Source organism: Perca fluviatilis, chromosome 4 (genome assembly GCF_010015445.1).
Source record: "Perca fluviatilis chromosome 4, GENO_Pfluv_1.0, whole genome shotgun sequence".
Lineage (NCBI taxonomy): Eukaryota > Metazoa > Chordata > Actinopteri > Perciformes > Percidae > Perca > Perca fluviatilis.
Genome location: NC_053115.1, coordinates 27747283 through 27767268, shown reverse-complemented (window position 1 = coordinate 27767268; position 19986 = coordinate 27747283). Strand labels below are relative to the sequence as shown.

The following is a 19986-nucleotide window of genomic DNA, read 5'->3' as shown; positions in this document are numbered from 1 at the left end:
TCAAAATCCTTAAATCAGCATAATAGAAGAGATAAATGAGTTTGAAATGAAAGATTGTTCTATTGAAATTTAGGATGCACTGTATCTAATACATTGTTTCCTTTTCCATACTCTTAGCATTGACTGACAAGGCCAGACAGCTTGCAGCGCGCCTTTGACGGGGCAACTGTATGTTTTCGGGAAAGGGCAAAAAGATAAACGGTGAAGTGTTAAGGCAAGTCACCCGACTGTTTTCATAACAGTGGCACTATTTCTGGATCATCTCCGTTGAATAGCAGAACAGTGATCCTTTTGATGCCCATGCCTCTTGCAACACTATTCTGACAGATAACGAAACGCATTAGAGCTATGATTTCAATCATTGCCAGTCACTCCATAATGGGAAGCCTGCCTGCTGGCATGGTGTACACACAGATGGAATTTTAGCCAGCTTTTGCCAAGCTTTCACTGGCCCTTTCCCCCACTGCCACACTTAATAGCAGTAAGGTACAACACTGTGAATAATCCGTACTTAATCATGCAGGCCCAGTTGATTCTTGTAATCTCACAACGTTGCACTGTTTGGATAAAACATCTCCTGGAGGCCACAAACATTTAAAGCTATGAAAATAAAATAAAATAAATCTTTTTTAATTTTTTTTAAAATCAAGATTCCTGAATAGAAGATACACGTGAGTACATGATTGTTTCTTGACAACCTTAGATATGTTGTGTCTACCTCCGCTCAGAACATGTGTCTGTGTCTTCCTCCTCCTGCAGCCTCGAGACAAAGAGCGCACAAAGAAAAGAAGAAAAGAAAAAAAAAACGACTTAACTACAAGCAATCTGTTGAAATAGGTCATTATGGTGGAGGCATGCTGTGAATGCACCGCGTCCCCAAATCAATACGTGAATTGCTATATTTAGTAAGAAGGTCGCAAGGAGGAGTTATCAAGGCTGTACAAGGAATGAGAGACATCAACGAATCAGCTCTGTGCTTGAGTCGGGCCTGCTTATTTTAGATGCAGATGGCTCCAAAATGTCTTCTCCGGTGAGGATGTCTCTCTGTGGAGAGTTGAGATATCCCTCATGGTGGCTGAAAATCTCATATTCTCCTCAGTGTCAATGTCATAACATTACCCACCAAGGTGCTACACTGAGACAAAGTAATCTGAAATGTCCGCTGTTGGGGGGGGGCATTGTTATTCTAATTCAGGGATCTGCAACAGGGGGTCCGGGACCCCTAGGGGGTCCTCAGAGTTAATGCAGGGGGGCCTCCAAATTATTGTTAATTTTTGAACTTTTTTTCAAATTTTCAAAAGTCTTAACATAAATCCAACATATTATTAGCAAATATAAAATCCCACTGCTTACTGGCCTATAAGGTAGTCACTAATAGCGTTTTTCCATTACATGGTGCCTGCTCGACTCGCCTCGACTCTACTTTTTTGGTTTTCCATTACAAAAAGAAAAAGTCCCTGGTACCTGCTAACAGGTACTTTTTTTAGTATCACCTTCGTCGAGGTTGCAAGAGAGCTGAGGCGATACCAAAAGGTGACGTGAAAACCTGCAGACTACTGATTGGTCGAAGAGAATCGTGACTAATCACTGCGTCATCATTGCTATTGAACTGAACGAACCCGTCATTTTGAAACAAAATTTTCCTTGCCAAGAGTAAAAAACAACACACCTTCGTCGTTCTGTGTGTGTATGTGTGTGTCACGTTAGGTCAGGGCAGTTTCCTGCGGCGTCGCTATGACGACCAGCCACGCTCACCTCAGGCATGAGGTGGTACTAAATCTGCAATGGAAACTGGAGGACGGGGCACCGCGGGCGAGTCGAGCCGAGTAGAGTAGAGCTGGTACTAGCAGTGGGTAAGCGCCACAAGGCCATCCACAGATGTGTGCCACATGTATGTTTTAACATTAAAACATGATTTATAAAATCATGCCAACAGTTATTAGGCTATTTTAATAGCTTAGTATTCTATGCAAAAAATGTATGTATAAAGGCTTTAGGCCGCCCTACAAGTTATTGTAGGCCCAGTTTATTATGCAACTTCATTTTATACAACATACTGTATGTAGTAGGGGGTCCCTGCTCCATCTATCTTTCAGTTAAGGGGTCCTTGGCTTAAACAAGGTTGAAAACCCCTGTTCTAATTGATTCAATGGTATGGTTAAAAGTATTGGCACAGTGGTGAATATGTTTTTGTGTCTCATATTTAGAGTCACTAGACCATTGATAACCTCAATACCAGAGCAGTGTGCACAGATAAGTTACTTAAGAGTTTACAAAAATAAAAATCTAATTCTAAATTTCCTATTCCCCTGGATATTCTCAGATATATTTCCCCAAGTAATGAGCAACTAATATTTGCCTTATCTCTTAAAAGTTAAATCCTGTTTATTAAAAACAGCTCTGAGTCATATTGTACTTCTGCTCTAACAAACAAAATCCACAAGTTTTAGTGACACCTGCCATTGACAGCCCTGAACTGAGCCAACTCATATATATCACACTGAAAGGGGAGAGGAACCCTCTTCTTTGTGCATAACATCATGTAGTGTGGTTAAAATAGACATAGTATAGGTCTACACTGTGCCATGATCTCTTCCTTTTAGACTCTTTCTCTCCTTTCTATCTCGCTTTAACTTAACTTTAACTTTGTCTCCCTGTGAGCTGACAAGCTCTGTCTTTTTGTGTCAGACAAAATCCTCAACATCGTCATGAAAAAAAAACTAAAGACAAGGGGAGAGCAGAATCAAAACAACCTCATTAATAACTGTGACTAATGTATTCCAGACGGTTCTTTAAGCCTGTTACTTCTCAGAGAAGAGACGCCCGCAGTGGGAGGGGAGGCAGCGGTGGCCCTGGTGTGTCGAGGCGGTGCCATACTGGGTCGGTTGGCAAGGGGGGAGTGAATAAAAAAACACCCCGCACATGAAAATGCGACGATTTCTCCCCCACCTAAAGTGCCAAAATAACTCTGTGGAGACCACACAGCCCTGATATGACCACAACACTGGTCCCAGCATGAAGTGAGCATTTCCCAAGCATCAATGCGCTGCAAGGCCAATCCTGACTTTGTAGTAGACACTGGCGGATGGTTAATGTCCGGTCCGGAGGAGTTGGGTACGTGATTTTTCTATTTGCAGTAGTATGTTGACTCCGTCTCTCGGTTTCACTGCCTGTCTTCCTTATCTCAGTCTCTCTTTGAGTCCTATACATTTCCTCTACAGCGTTATTGCAGTGCAGCGAGTCCATGTTTTCAGTAAATAGGGAAATCAAATCTTGGCCTGAAGTACATCTTATGTCTCTCTTTTTCAAGAAAATTTACTTAAAACCCATTACTTGGAGCTGATGGATCTTTAACAACCTGCATAATCAGCTTTGCCTTGTCATGAACTATAGTTTGAGATACTGGACTGGAATATAGAACCATGAAAAGTTCTGTGTTCTGTGTCTAATTTACCAACAATGAGAGATATTAATCTATTCTTCAGGTAAAGAAAGTCTATCTGCTTAGTCTTCCTCTGGAAATAATTTTGCAACTGACCACTCACAGTGCACAGAAACATTTTTACAATTCACAGAGCAAATTTTATGGTGTCTAGAATTACAAAGAATTGAAAGAATAGACTTCAACCTATTAAAAAGTAATTACACAGTAATTACTGTCTAATTTCCAAACATGATGGGGACATAAAAACATTATGATATCCCAGCTCTGTACTTTAACTCATGCTGTGAGGTGCACAGGAAGCGATTGTTATTTTTCCACACCAGGCTAAACAGAGCAGCCTTCTCATTAGCTTGTTGTTTACAGTCTCACCTCCTCCTCTTCCTCCTCTATATAAACCCAGTATAAACAGGAGAATCCCCAAAAGGCTTTTGAGTATAAAATGTGGGAAAATATTGCTAATCACGACACAAAGACCTAGATGTGAAAGAGAAGCACAGGGGGCCTGAGGAGTAACGTGGTGAGATTATTCTCACCCATAAACTACTGGTACATATTATTATGTACTGGTAGGAATATTCTAACTGACTAGATAAGGATTAGCCTGGCGGATTGTGCTACCTCTTTCATCTTCCACAGCGTGGGTAAAAAAAAAAAAAAAACCTGTATCCTTTAGATGAACCCGCTTCTTTACAAGACTTATAAGAATGTGAAAAAGCGTGTCGAACTGTACCTTTCAACCGAAAGCTTGGGAATTTGAACAGCTCATTATATTAAGTAATTTATTTGCTTAGCAGCTGCCCAAGGGGAAGTGAAAAGTTTTAACATCCAGAAAATTCTGTAAGTAGTCCATTTACAAACCCGAGCTGTCCCCTAGAGCAAATGAACACCATCCCCCCATCCACCAGGCTTCAACAATTAAACCAGGTTACTGGAGCCAAGATGTGTTTTCCTGCCCAGCATCACGTACGCTCATCCTGCACAATTACTCTCTTAATTGAGTACTGTGATAAACAAGCAAAAGTAGGGAGGGAGAATATTAAATACTGACAATGTAATATATGGAAACATGGAGCACTTAGTAAAGGGTTTTTGTCATCCAAAGAATCACACACAGTTTTTTCTATATTTTTTAGTGATCTTTTCAAATAATGCTTCCACTATTTTATGCCATACTAGCAGCATGGCTAAAACTCTATACCAGTCTGTCGCTCGCTCGGTCGCTCCCCTACTTTGGTCCAGACTGAAATATCTCAACAATTACTGGATGGAATTTCATGACATTTGGAACAGACATCCATGGTGCCCAGAAGATGACTCCTACTCAGGTTGCTAATCCGCTGACCCTTCGTCTAGCATTACCAGCTAAATTAAGCTAAGTTTTCACTTATCCAGTGAAATATCTCAGCATCTACTGTACTGTACAAGCACAAAAATTTGCTAGATACATTCATGGTTCCCTGACGATGAATCCTGATGACTTTGGTGATCCTGACATTTCCTCTTGCACCACTAGCAGGTTGGCGTGTGGTTTTGAGTGAAATGTTTCAACAACTATTGGATGCAACCATTCATGCAATCTTAAGGATGAACTGTAATCACTATAGTAAACACAAACTTCTCTTCTAGAACTATCATCAAGTCAAATTTAAAGGTTTATAACCAAATACCTGCAACATTGATGACATTCCCAGTATCATCAGCTGTACTTTAACAAATGTTAGCATGCTTGTATGCCAAACTAAGCTGTTGAACAAGGGTCAAAATTATACCTGCTTTACATCAACATGTTAGCTTTGCCATTGCGAGCATGTTAGTATGAGTAGCTGAGTACAGCTTGACAGAGATGCTACTGCTAGCATAGACTCTTTGTCCTGCTAAATAGTGGATATCTCTTAGGCCTTCTTTTGACCTGATGACGATGTGACTGAGATCTAAACTTTGTACTTTCAAATACATTTGTGGTTTCAAGTCAGCGTGCAGGTGTTACTCTTTCGTCAATATCCCCTGGGCCTCGACACTAAATACAGTGAATGACATGAGCAATATGTCTTTTAAACAAAAACGTATTCACCTGAATTCTCTCAGAAGTCGGGAACTCACAGGTAGTAACCTGGCAAAGAAAACAAAGTACAATGCTGCAGCGGTGGCAGGGGAGAGCTTAACTTTACATTGACGGGGCTTAAGAGGCATGTGTTTAATTTCAAACTCAAACACCACTCTAGAAACCTCCTGGGGAGCGTGATGACAGAAAGCTTCACTATGCCAGGCCAACGCTGGAGTTGACATTAGCCAGTGGATTTCTAAACATTTCAGAATGAAATCCCAAAGTAAAATAAACCTCAATATAAACGGCTTGATTTGGTTGTTGATATTGCTTAAACACTGCAGAGGCCCCAGTGGGTAGATAAAGCTTGTGTGGACACAATCACCTCATCGGGATTCACTGAGGTCAACAGAGATGCTGCCCTTGAATCCAAGGATACTTTCTGTTTGTTGTTTTTTCTTATTTGGTCTCAGGCACTGGAATTAGCTGTTCATTTAAATCAGCCTTTTTGTTTTCCTTCGAGAGCAGCAGGGTGTACTTTCTGAATGCAAATCACTTTGATTGCCAAGTAATTGAATGAACAGGACTTTATCTTAATGGCACGGCGAGAGAGATATAACGACAACTCAGAGATTTACAGTGCATGCTGACTCGTGGCACACAGCAAAGTGGACCTTGCAGTATCCAACAGATAATCTAGTAGATGTACAGCAACAGAGACTTAGAATGTGCATCTCTTTACATCTCACTCCATGTTTCAATCACTGTATGCCATTTGTTGTATGTTAAAGAGGGGGAAAAAAGTGACTCTCTCACAGAATACAGTCAAAATATGCACCAAAATGTCTTATTTTCTAGAACTTAGAACAGCAGCTGCATTTAGGGGTGGACTACGACACTTTTTCGAAATGTTATGATGTGTTTTGAAAGGGGCTGTATCAGTAATCCCTCAGTTGAAGTCAAAACATCACAATCCGAATACAAGAGTTCATAGCATTAATATTCTGTGATGTCTTCCTTTTAAAGCTGCTCAAAGGATATGATCTCTCGTGATTATTAATGCAATATGTTGATGGGCGGTGAGGCATATAACACTGATAAGAGGAGATGAAGAGAAAGAAAACCCAGCTCTTTTAATATTTCTCTTCCCCTGTTGCCTTTCCATTATGATCTATCTCTACCCTCCTGTCTCTGTCTCGTCCATGCAGCCGTTTAATCTTTAATTACCTCTGGTTTAACAGGCCAGAGATCTTTGTTGGTGGGTGATGTTACTTATTTTAGAGTCCATTATACTGTACTTCTGGAGTTTTCTCCACACGGGATGAAATACGGGATGACTATTCTCTGTTTAACTGTGGTACTAAGTCAAAGGGAGCCCCTTTTGCAGACTTCAAGCATATAGTTACATAAGTTGCTGTCGTCAAAGTTCTTCTCAAAGGAACCAACTGTCAAATAATTCAAATGAACTGAGCAGCAACACAATGAATAGCTAGGTGAATTATATAACCAACAGATGTTTTTGTAATTTCTAGGGGCACATATTCAGGTTGCCACAATAAGCACTTTTGTGTGTTGAGTATCTTATGCTGCAATACTATGATGCTGTGAGATTGAACAACCATCTGGTGTGAAGCAGAATATAGACTCAACCCTTTTTAGCTTCTTAGTTAATGACCAAAGGTTAACTGTCTGAGAACAACTGTGCTCATCTCTTGGATACTACGGCCGCTGTGTCCAAGTGGCACATCCCACCAATGTCAGGCATAGATGAGCTTTCTCTCTACACTGACTTTCAGAATAGCTCTAATGTAGGTCAGCGGCATACAACACAAACACACGCCATTTTCTTTCAATGTTGACCGAGTTCTAACACATCATTGGAAAACAAGGTCACTGATACTCGAGAGGGATTCCTGTCTTTAACAGTGAGCCTGATTGTTTCTCATCTTTTATCCAGACAGATGCTTAAACCATCAGTCTCCCATGAAGCCGAGAGAGCTCTGGAAGGACACGAGTCGAGGACATCTGAGAGAGAGCACATGGGGGATGTTTTGACAAATCCCCGGCCTTGTCCCTGATGAGAAAAGAGAGGCACATATGGAAGGATCTCTATATACTGCACAGCTCTCATTTCCTCAGAGTCTGGATGGCTTGTCCGAGGCAAATGTATCATGAACAAAACCATAAGGTCTCAGGGTTGTCTCTCAGCTCTGCTCTCATGGAGAAACACCAGAAAACTGTACAGTATGTGGTCATCAGACTCGCTAGTATCGCAGGGCTCAGGGTGAGACAGGGATAGGTGTTACAAGCAAGAACCAGACCTGCAGAAAGCTTCTACAGTAGAAGAGATGGCCAATAATGTAGATAAAAAAAGAGGTAGTGGGACTATAAGTTAGAGAGAGAGAGACTGTCTGAATTTGAGATACAAAATATGGTGTGGGATAATGAGGAGTGTGACAGAGGGGGCATACGGAGCATGTGCAAGGACATGTGGAAAACGTTTACAGGCTTAACAGGCCGTGATCTTTGAGTTCAGGGAGATTGGCGGGGATCGCAGGTCACGTTGTCACGTCCGCATATGATGGATGTGCTGTGAAAATGAGGATGATAAAGTGTATGGTGTGTGGGTATACATGATTGCATGCTTGTAGTGCATATGTGCTCATTCGCGGTAATATATATTAGAAGGGCTGTATGTGTCGAGTTTTTCTCTCATTAGACTTTTCCCTTCCTCTCATTAGAGGCTCCCCCACTTGTTTGCTTTTCCTCTCTCCTGCTGTATGGATGTGTGCAGGGTGCAGAGAACAGACGGAGAGAAAAAGAGGACTAGCAGACGGAGTAAAAGCACCTGGCCATATTGAAATCCTACCACAGTGGGGAGGAGGGAATAAAGGCTCCTGAATGTTCCCTGGGGGCCTCTGCGGACAGAATGACACGTCTTAGAGCTCGCCTGTTCGCCTCCTGCTGTTACAACATCCTACACCGTGTTCAGACCAAAGAGGCTGCCTCCATCAACTACACATCACAGTCCCTTCATTGGGTCTAAACGAAAGGATCAGCAATGGAAATTAACTGATACTGCCTATGGTGCAGAAATGAAGTCATGTTGTCTGTGATGCCATTTAACAGACAAATATTGCAGCGATTAACATCTGCTCGGACGCTTATTTGTATTCCTTATGCTTAACTAAACGGCTCCTAAGAGCAGCCGAAGCAGCCTTCAATCTAAGAGAATAAGTGTGGCTTTTACTTGGGCATAATATTGTGTGAATGCCTATTGTGTAGGTAGGCAGACTGTTGACATTTGGTCTCCCTCTCTCCTTTTCTTATTTTCTCCCACTCACTCTCTCTCACTCTCTCTCTCCCTCTCGCTTGGTTACTGCAGCCCAATGCAACCCTTCCTTCATTTTTGTTTGCACAATGCACAATGCAGCAAAAGCCTTGAGGGGGTGTGTTTGTTTTGTTTTGTTTCTTTGTGTCTTGTTTCAGCGCAGAGGACAGTCATCCAGTCCTCAGCGTGGCTTTTTTCCCCACGTGCGCTGTTAGTCAATTAGAGCTGCCATCAAAGACAAAGGCACCCAGGGAAATAAAGGCAGCGGCGTGGATTTGTCTGTGCTACGCTGATTTCCACCCTTAAACCCTCTCCAGACGAAGAGACTGCAATAATTGGGATTCTGACGGTGGGTTAGGGGGGACTCATTTCCTGCCTTCGCCTCCTCCCCTCCTCTTTTCCATGCAATCATGTCTATCCAATCATGTCTGCCCGGCACCTACCTTTGCACTCAATCCCCCTAACTCTCTTTATCTGCAACCACGTTTGGCTGAAGAATTACTGAAGCTTTTCCTCCTTAATCTAATTGCTCTGGGTGCAACTGCAGAAGCCTCGCTTGCAAGCAGCTATTGCCCGCCACTGACGCAGACCTCACCGAGAGACTGACAATAGAAGAATAGGACTGCACAATATAACGTTTTTTACCGCCATCGCGATATCAACTTGCGCAATACACATATCGCAAAAGGCTGCGACATATCGCAGTGACACTCAGAGATTTATTGTGTTCATTGAAAGAGAATATCAGAAGAAAACTACACTTTAAAATGTAACTGTAACTGACAGCTGTCAAATGTCACTTTTTTTTAGTGGTACCTTTTATGTTCAATTCAATGTTCAATTTGTTCAATGAAATAATGATGGAAATGGTATCCTTTTATTTGTTTTAAATTCAACAAGCAATTTGTATTTTAGCCAAATACTGAAAGAGCAGGAAGGCAGAATTGAGTACACTTTTATATCTGTTTATTTATCGCAAGTAATATCTTTTTTTGCGATATTCAGCAACGCTATCGCATATCCATATTTTCGTCATATCGTGCAGCCCTATAAAAGAGGCCCTAGTGTTTTTCCAAATTATGCACACTGTGACCTGAAAGTGCTTATCATTCATGTGATAACTGAATAATTTCACATTATGGACTGGAATCGTTTCTAAAAAGGTGTATATCAACAGTAAAATACTGTATGCAAAATACAGAACTTATGTATAGGTGATATTTTTAAATGTCTCTCACTCCTATACACTTTAGAATCACTAAAATTTCCTCTCTCTCTTTGTCAGGCAACCAAGTTGGTTTGGCAGTCAAGATCATTATTTCCACTGCACCTAAGTGGAAAAGCGTGCAGAATATGTAACAGTTGTTGTCATGCTGTCTGATGTTATGTGTTGACTATTCTTCCAACAAATCTGGGCCACACAAGTCCACATGATCTGCGCTGCCTCTCTTTTCCCACACCAAATACAGTCATTAACAAAGACACAACAAAAAGATGAATCAAGCTGTGAACGTATCGCTGTGACAAATTGTCTCCATCTGAATCTTCACTGCTCTATAACACGAGCCACACTCCCACAGTCGAGACCCTTGAACTCACAATGGCATGGGGTTAGATGATTAGATTACAGTGGGGGGGAAACACATGGGTATTGTTAAGGGAGTTTGCAATTCCAGCCATGAACATGGTTCTCATGGTGCCCCACTGAAGAGAATGCTTTTTATTCTGGAGTGAACAGCAAGGGCAAACAGGTCCTCATGTGTCTCTGCGGTGCACCATCTCTCTTTTCAGGGCTGTCTCTGCTAAAAAGCCCTGGTGTGGTTCCTTCACTCACAGCACTTCTTAGAGAGGAAACTTAATGCTCACTTGTAAGACAATCGCCGGGAAAAAGGGCCTCAGCAATTTGATGTAAGCGCGCCCTTCTACTGTCAATATTTTGACAGATTTCATGACAGCGTAATTATTTGCAGGGATCCCTGCCAAGGATTTAATTGTTACATGCATAATTACACGTTTAGTTGCGGAGATGTTGGAACAAAGCATTGGTTGCGTCCTTAATATTACAGTACAAATAGTGTCTTTCATCTTGGCTGCTTCATGCTGTCTCTGTGGCTCCATAATCCGGCTATGAAAGGGGATATCTTACAAACCCTCCAAGGGCACCTCTCACAAATCAATTCATTACCCCGTAATATTGGCAGGCAAAAGGCCCATCTTTCCTAGATCAATTCATTATCCAACTTCTGGCAGTTGAAAGGCGGTGACTGACCACAGTTTCAAGCGCTGCTATCAGCTTTCAGTGTTTAGGAAGATAACTAGAGAGAAGACCAAGTGGTGGCAGCCTTCTGAACAATGGAGTAACCGTGGAATAATATCCTTTTTAACTGTAATGGTTTTATTTTCCTTCTTGGTAAAATACACACTTTCCCGCTGTTTGCACTGGGGCTCATAACTATTGTATGGAGCCATAAAATCCATCTCCGTGCGTGGCGTTCCACAGCTGCACTCTCAGATAATGCATTCATTTCATAAAGCTTTAATATCCAGTCAGGGAAGTGACAAAGTGAATGCTCAAAATTGGTCTGTGTACACCTATATGTGCTTCTGTCAGGGTGACTACAGTTTGTCTACAAGCCCCTGCAGTGCTCAGATCTATAATTGTCACTACTGTAGTGGGGGTGATGAAGAAGGGAGCATGCCGTCAGTGAAGCGTCTCTTCTGGTGGACCAGCAGGTAAGGAGGAATAAACAGGAGGGTGGTCAGAAATGGAAGGTGGAATCCTACATTGTTTCAAAAAGTCTCATGCCCAGCTGTGCAGGATATGAAACAATCACGCTTTCCCCGTTGAGCTGACAGCATTTAATTGTATAATCCCGTTTAGCACAAAAAAAAAACCCCACCATAACTGAGGACACCCCTGAGATGTTCCAATCCACCACATGCAGTGAATTACACGTAGGTCAAAAAAAAACAAGCCGATTTGTGTTATAATGTGGGGATGTGGATTCAGAGCAGCTTGCTACAGCAGGAGAGAGTGGTTGTCATCCCGTTCCTCTTATTGGCCTGTAGTCCTTAAGGAGGAGCTGGTGCCTGTCCTCATTAGTAGTCATTGAACGGGGCCTGACAGTGTTTGGGAGTCAACACCCATCACGTTTCCCCTCCCAGCACACAGACACTGGGGGGGGGGGGGATGTGTCGTAATTACAGGCGCACATAAGAGAGGTTGTTGTGCTGGGCTGGAGCAGCACGGCTCCAGACTGCAGGCTACGCGCTGTCATGCTGTTTCAAGTGATCAAGATCCCTAAGCACGTTGAGCAAATACCACCTGCCAGACTGCGGAGCGGGTATGGCGCAGGTAAATGTTGGGTACATTGATGTTTTGAATAGCCAAATCGATTTTTTTGCCTGTGAGGGATTCCAATTAATAGGAAAATGCAGGCAATTCTGAAAAATATCCATTTTGTCCTCATGGATGAGAGGAGGCATTCTACCAACAAAAGATCAGCGCAGAAATTTTACAGATTCAAAATTGCTTACTTTCTTTGATTTTCTGTTCAGCATTAGTTCTGTGCACTGAGGTGCTTCTCTGTAGGCTGAAACATACATATTTTATTTCTATTCTAAAAAAAAATCAAAAAACATTAAAATGTGGGAGAAGACCCCAAACATGCCATGTGTTACGAAAATTACACTCTGAAAGTGCATTTAATTCACTTCCTTACATATAGATACAACTACTATAATCTTTATGAAATAGACAGGGTTTAATTGCACTGTATATGTGCACACGAAGGTAAGTAATAAAGCAAGCAATAAATAAATAAATAAAAAAATGTTCCATCGTGATTTGTGGCCATTGATGAGCAACTCCCATCCCTTTTTGTTCTGCAGTCACAACTTCAAAAGGCAGCAATATATCTACAGATAGCAAGATTTATCATGTGAATTGCCATATTCAGCAGTGTATTTGTGTTGGAAAATAAACAGAGAGGAGGGGGGGGGGTGATCATTTCTATTGAAATATGATGGCTTCAGTTAAATAATCTATGCACATAATCATGCACAGTATACCTTCCATTAGTTTTTTTTTTTTTTGTTTTTTTTAAATACATGACCATACTGTAGATCACTATATAGCTTATACCATCAATAACATGGGAGTGGATAGATCCCTGGAACAGCTTACAGGGAAGAATAAACACTGTATAGATTGTGCCCTTCAGTGTTTGGATTACTCTGTTATGATGGCAGAGTTGACCGATTCGTAAGGCTTAGCAGATTTAATAAGAGCAAAACATACCTCGACAAACGGTCCCATTCTCCACAGCCTCGTTCCCAGCCTTGCACATACAGCGTCCGATGGGTACCATCCATTCACCGTCTCCATTGCAGTACAACTTAATGGGCACATCCACCTCCTCTGCGTTGGGGATGCAAACACCTCTTGCAGCCACCAGGGAGGTGCTCTCTGCTCCCGAGAGCGTCTCCTGGAACAACGCCCCGTTAGTGATGATACGGGGGCACTTTCGGTAAAAGACGCGTACGGCGATGAGCGACATACAGCCGCCGTAGTCCTGGAAGGCCAGGTAGAAGCCATTCCGTGACACTGGGCCGAAGCTTCGAACCTCAGTGTTGATCTTCATCACTCTGCCCCCTAGGTCCACCTGGGAGAAGCTCTCGTCCGCTGCGATGGTGTCAACTTTGATCCAGGGGTTCTCCATCCAAGCTGGTGAGGTTCTGGTGGCTGTGTCGGCATCGGATTCATAGTAATAGAGGTTAAACGTCTCTTTACAGGAGCCCGGCACGTTGGGAATGCTACTGCAGTCCCTCACCGAGAACTTCATCTCCACGTGGATTCGCTGAGCGCCACGGCGCCGGATGTACTTTGTCCGTACCCAGTTGTTCTGATTGTTGTCGAAAACGTTGCAGACCTGGTACGTCCGGATGGTGTTCATGTTTTCATCATAACCGCTCACCTCCTCCCACTGTTGGCCAAGGACAGACATAAACAGTAAGTTAACAGTTTTACATGTGACTACTCTGAAAAGAAGTCTAACAAAATTGGTAATTGAGGCACATAGTTAACCCGATTCATTCAATTAAGTGCAATTCAGCTGTAAAGCAGTAAATGGTCTGCATGTTTCTTTTATTAATATCAACTGTCATAAAGCCCCCGCTGATAATGGTTTTGCAGCAATAACAAGAAAGTTTTCATGCATCCTTTATAATACTTTGATTACTGGGAGTAATAAGCTTAAGCAATGTTTTGATTAAATTGATTACATGGTGCAAAGAAACAAAATACCTCCAATAAACCAGTTTACATGGATACATTAGACAGGCCTAAAGTAACAAATGAGTACCAGCCTTTCCAGCATGTCATCCCATTAATACTGGAATATTAACAAGGTTATGGGTTACTCTGACCCTTACTCAAGTTTATTCAGTCAAGTAAGTAAATCACAATAAATAATAATCCAAGGATTGACTTATTTTAATGAGACTGAGAATACGGTTCACTGTTTGGGGATTATGTGTTAAATGACTTTCAGAAATCCAAGGAGGAATTTTTTTTTTTAATCAACAGTGTGAGAACAACTGCTTTGTGAATACAGAATGAGTTCCAATTTTAGGATATTTGTCTGGGTATATGAACTGTAATTTGACTTACTCTGACAGGTAAAACCAACAAAAGGTAGGTTGGCATTATGAAGTTGTCACTTAAGACCCTACTTGGCTTACAGCATCCATCAGTTTGCCTTTTTGGTTACACTTTACTTTAAGTTTTCTACATAAGAGTGACATGACACTGTCATGAACGTGTCGTAAAACATTATAAACAAGTCATAAACGTTTTTGTCGGTTTTGTCATGACACGTTATGGTTAGGTTTAGGGTTAGGGTTCATGTGTCATGACAGTGTCATGTGCGTGTCATGTATTCATGACAGTGTCATGTCACTCTTATGTAGAAAACTTAAAGTAAAGTGTTACCGCCTTTTTTTCTGATCTCAATCAATCAAAATACAAATAACCGCTACACCGAGTTTTCATTTAGGTTTTGCATTTTGGGACGTTAAAAACATATAAACCTTGCTTTGTAGAGGCAGAAAGCTTTGATGTTACCCTCTCCTTTCACGTCCTCGCACTGAGGAAACTATTCACATCTTGTAATGCTTTAAGAGAAGCTGGAGACGTGACAATAAGTCACTTGAACAGAGCAGAGAGGTCTCTGGTTGATGTGATGGTGTGTCCTTTTATTGTGTCTTAATAGGACACATTCATAGCACAAACTGCAATGGGTTATTGACATTCTAGTGAACGCTCCTTTCACTACAGTGAAGCACTGAGGAAACATGACATGAATTTTCCACAATCAAAGTCACGCTAAACTGACTAAATCATATTACACAGGTAATCGTATAAAGAACAATCAATGCGCAAATTTAACTCCAGATTTTCGGAGTATCCTATTCAACTTCAAATTCCACATATTGCACACCAATTTGAGTACTCGCTCTGACTGTACAGACTCCAGATGCAGCCTGTGGTGTTCCTGCCCCTTGGCCATGGATCAAACCAGCTTTAAACACCATGCGCTCTAACCACGGAGCAGGTCAGGACCTTGACCTCGTCGAAAAATCCCGTTCTCAACCCCCAAGAGCCACTTTGCATCAGCTGCACCCTCTGCTGCTCCTACAACTCTACCTCCCCCCTTCACTCTTCACTTCACAGCTGATATAATTCCTCAAATTAGTGCCCACTTAGTGAGGATTTTGACAGATTTTGACGGGTTGGAAGAAGAAAGTCACCACTCTTGTTACAAACCGGCGTTCTATCAAACACTTTGAGTAATTAGAACAGCTTTAGTTTTTAATTCCCATGTCCTAATTAATCACTGCGAGTGTGATGCTTGGCTTGACCCAAACTAAAACCCAAACCACCACAAGAGCCAACCCAAACAGAAAAGATTGATGTACAGCCAAAAATAATAATAATAATGAGAGGAGACTTAACAAAAAGTAAAACTTTTTTTTAATCTATATCTTACTTAACAAAACAGGGCCTTTTTCCCCCCCCAAAAGGTGCCTATGAGAAAATAGAATTTTGCAAAAATATATTTCAACAATGATGTTGTTATAGTTGGAATTTAATTGTACATAAACACGTAGATGCAAGTCAAATTCTACTGTTGCATCACACCAAGGTGATGCAGTGTGGTAAGAGTTATTGCTTATAGCTTTAAAAACATACAAATAAATGACTGTACAAGCTACAGGTTCTTGGTGGTGTGTTTTAAGGATAAATCTGTCTTTTGGCCCGCACTGGCAGACATCATCATCCCAGGTCACGAGCAGCTATTGACCTTCCCACTTGTTGAGGAGCAGTGGCGGAGGTGGGGGCTGTGGGCCAATTAAACAAGAGCGGGCAGTCCGCTTCTACTGAGCACAGAGCGTTGGACAATCGCAGTTTAATAAAAATGAATGTGGAGACAGGTGGGGGTTGCTGCTAATGAGGGATGCAGACGGGGGAAACTGCAGGGGAAAGTGTTGGCAGTGATGTGGGGGGACGGGTTGATCCAAGCTAAAAGAGACCCCAAACAAAATGTGTTTTGATGGAGGGCCCCTTTTTGTCCTGTCATGGCCTCTTTGCCCCGCTTTCATCACAGCCAGTGGAGAGAAGCAAATGGGGCATAATAAGAGCCTAACGATCAAGCGCAGAGTGTGAAATTAGAAGAAACGTCTTCATTTTCACAGCTCTTTCCCCTGGTTCTTATATTGAGAGTGCTGTAAAAGGGTGGTCATGTGTTTTAAGTATAGAAGGTGGAGGTAACCCTGGTGGTGGATGTCAAGATGGATTAGTTAGAGGGGATGAGCTGCCCTCAGATGACGCTAGAAAGAAAAACTCTCGAGATCCTGTTACATTTGGCAGAATGTTGTGTTTCTTGTTCTCTGAGTATGGAAATCAACAGCCACGGGGCTGGTGGCATTTAATAGTGTCTCACTATAACATATAATAAATAGATGTTTAAAGCCTAAATGATCAAAGGCTTTCTTAATAACCAAAGGCATACCACATATTATCAAGAGCTAATTTGCATTTGTGAAGAATTTTTCAAAGTTATTAGACATAAGACTGTAAAACTTCAAGGTAAATAACAACCAATGTGGTTTTCATGGTACACTAGATGCGCGTCCTCCCTCTGAGAAACAGAAACATACTCCTACAATAAAAAAATCATTGGTGTGAAAAAGCGTGCGACTGGCTCCAAACAAAAAGACACTGTTTAATGTTTAAATTGTTCTCATTGGGGTCCAAAAATCCTGGGTTGAATAGTGTTGGCAAATGATTTTCAGTGTTTGGTTTAACCTTGTAAGGTGTTACCTCTCCATCATTTCAAGGAGACTTAAACAAACACCAGGAACACAATTGCATTTAATATTTGGTGCTGCAAGTATACAAGCCATTTTGAATGAACGGTCATCGGATCCTTAGAAATTCTGTTATATTAGCAAAACGTGACATGATATCACAAAGTCAGTTGTTCCATTTACTTGACCTAGGCGATTATTCCAACAAGTAAAAAATAAAATAAAAAAAAAATCAGATACTTTGCCAATTTTAAATCAGCTCTGTGTCATCTTTGTGTGGGCAGTGTGTTTAGTTGAACGGTGTTTGGCTTTCTTTCCGTGGCGCCAGTGCACGGAGCTCGGGACAGCCGCTGGATCTCGGCGAACCTCCGTGACGCGCTTGGCGTCATCTGGCGGACCTCAACAGACCTCCACCGCGCCGCTCAGCTGGGAGCTCTGTGCGCTGCGGCCACGGAGGGAAGCCACACACCGTTCATCTGCCCAAACTGCCATGACACAGAGCTGGATTTAAATCAGCAAAATATCTCTCTAAAAGCAGAATGCTGTGCAACGTAGTCTGAATCATCTGATTAGACTGGACACCTTATGTTTAGATAAAGCATGTTAGATTTAGATCAAGCAGTAATGTGCAGCTGCCCTTGTACTCTTCCCAAAACAAATTCCTGAACCTTTATCGTATTGCAAATTCAAATGTTTTGATACTCTTTGATAATGAAACTACTTTCGCGCACCAGCCTTGGGTCCACTAACTGGTGTGGCTGTAACTTAAATTATGCTAGAGCAGCAACACAGAGACCATTGCCCTGCACAGAAAACCTGTCTAAAGTGAATATAGATTGTGGTGGTTAGACTATGGCTGGGCTAGTAGCGACTACTATAAGTCAGCTGCTCCTCTCTTCCTCTGGAGCTATACTGTATGAGGTGCCACAGTTCAGTGACGCTCACTGCGAATGAGGTTCAGAATCAATATCTCCTCTGCCACTCCAGGAGAGAGAGAGAAAAGTTCAGCTGACCTGCAATCCATACGTCTCCATGACAGTAGGTCTCTGCTTTATCTCTAAAGCCAAGCGGAACGCACTGTCAAGCCTGAATTATAGACTGGAGTTACCTCTACAGCTGAGACTATTTACCAAAGACAGCTTTTTGCCTCATTCATCAGATGAGTATGGAATAAATGTAGTCCTCCGTGGACCTCTTTGTAGCAACTAATTAACAAACACGTCTGTAAGAACACATTATGCAGGAGCTACTGTGCACTTTCCTATTTTACATTTACATCTCAAACCGACATTTTAATCCAAATTGGTTCACAGTAAGTGAGCACAGAAGGGTCCGGTGCTCAAGAACACACAAGACATACATTTGTGTATAGCCTAGATCTAAATGACAGTTATAGCCTTAAAGGGAAAAGCAACAGCCACAGTGACTCAAAAGATAAAATCAACAACTTCCAACTCTTAATCCTAAATGAAAACAATGCAAAATCCTCATTAAAAACATCGGCCTCATGTCGAAGGATATCCACTTCCAAGGATGGCCAGGCGAGCATCAGCAGCCAAGACTCCGCAAACAGATACAGTATGCGTTTGGCTTTTGATATGTCATCCGTTATATTGCTCTGTTGGGACTACTATGCTCTTACTGCGCATCATACTGCAACACAATCAAGTTGTCAGAATTCTCAATTTCCTGTACATCTGCACAAACCAGGAAAACTTAGCCAACGAGCAGGCGGTCAACAAGTTTGTTGGCTGCAAAACGCTGACCACAACTACACTCTTTAAGAACACTGCTCTTCAACAACCAGTCAAAGTTTTTGATAAATAGATGTGTTTGGCAAGCGCAAGTGGAAGAGTTGTTGATGTTCGTCACAGTCTTTCAAATCTGTTTAAATGACTGTATTAGAAGACTAAAGAAAGACTTAACCCCGATACAAAGGACTGCATGCATTCGCTTGGGTTAATGCATTTATTGTACTGTATATATTGCTTATCTTTATATCCTTATTGCACCGTGGGTCGGAGAGAAACACATTTTCGTTTCCTCTGTATGTCGTATATCGCAGCATTGACAACAAAGTGGACTTGACTTGATAAAACACAACTTGCATTAAAAACCAAGTCTTATAGTTAAAGCTATAGCTGCTCAAGACAACTAGAGTGGGACGCTACTACTCCCTACAACTGGTCAGAAAACAGAGTGACACATCAGTCAAGTAGCGGTGTGAACACTCCAAGATTTCATTGTTTTGACATAACATGAGCTGTGTATTTATCAGGTCCTGTCATTACAGTGTTTGAATTAACCTGAACTAGCTTCACGATCCACAGCCACATGACATATCACCGCTCTATCAATGACAGAAGTAAATGAATTATTCACGCAAAAGCAGGGAGAGAGGCCCAGCAAAAAACTCCCGGGGCACAGTCGCCCCCATTTGCAGTTGTGGGAAATCTGTCAGAGCAAGAGTGCCTTCCCTAGAGGGACAGGGGACAAATGACACCCACTCTCTGCATTCAATTACTACGAGAGAGGCCATGGGAGCCAAATCCTGCAGGAGACTGGGCTTCATAGAGAGGAGAGACTCTCTCCACACACACACACACACACACACACACACACACACACACACACACACACACACACACACACACACACACACACACACACACACACACACACACACACACACACAGACTTAAGTAGAACTGTATGCTGCAGTCAGCTCCAATTACCACTGTCCACTACTAATGCACAACATGTGAAACTAGAAGAACAATTCCATATTTTACCCCC

The 19986-nt window shown here is 42.0% G+C and overlaps 1 protein-coding gene across 6 annotated transcripts in view; it reads right to left on the bottom strand.

Annotated features, from left to right (window-relative positions):
* Positions 1-19986, bottom strand: part of ephb2b (eph receptor B2b) — a 152298-nt gene that overhangs the window by 55992 nt on the left and 76320 nt on the right. For all 6 annotated transcript variants that reach the window (XM_039797737.1, XM_039797733.1, XM_039797735.1 and 3 more), the window contains exon 3: positions 13121-13805. In XM_039797737.1, the coding sequence (XP_039653671.1) occupies positions 13121-13805 (685 nt within the window). The remainder of the gene's footprint in view (positions 1-13120; positions 13806-19986) is intronic.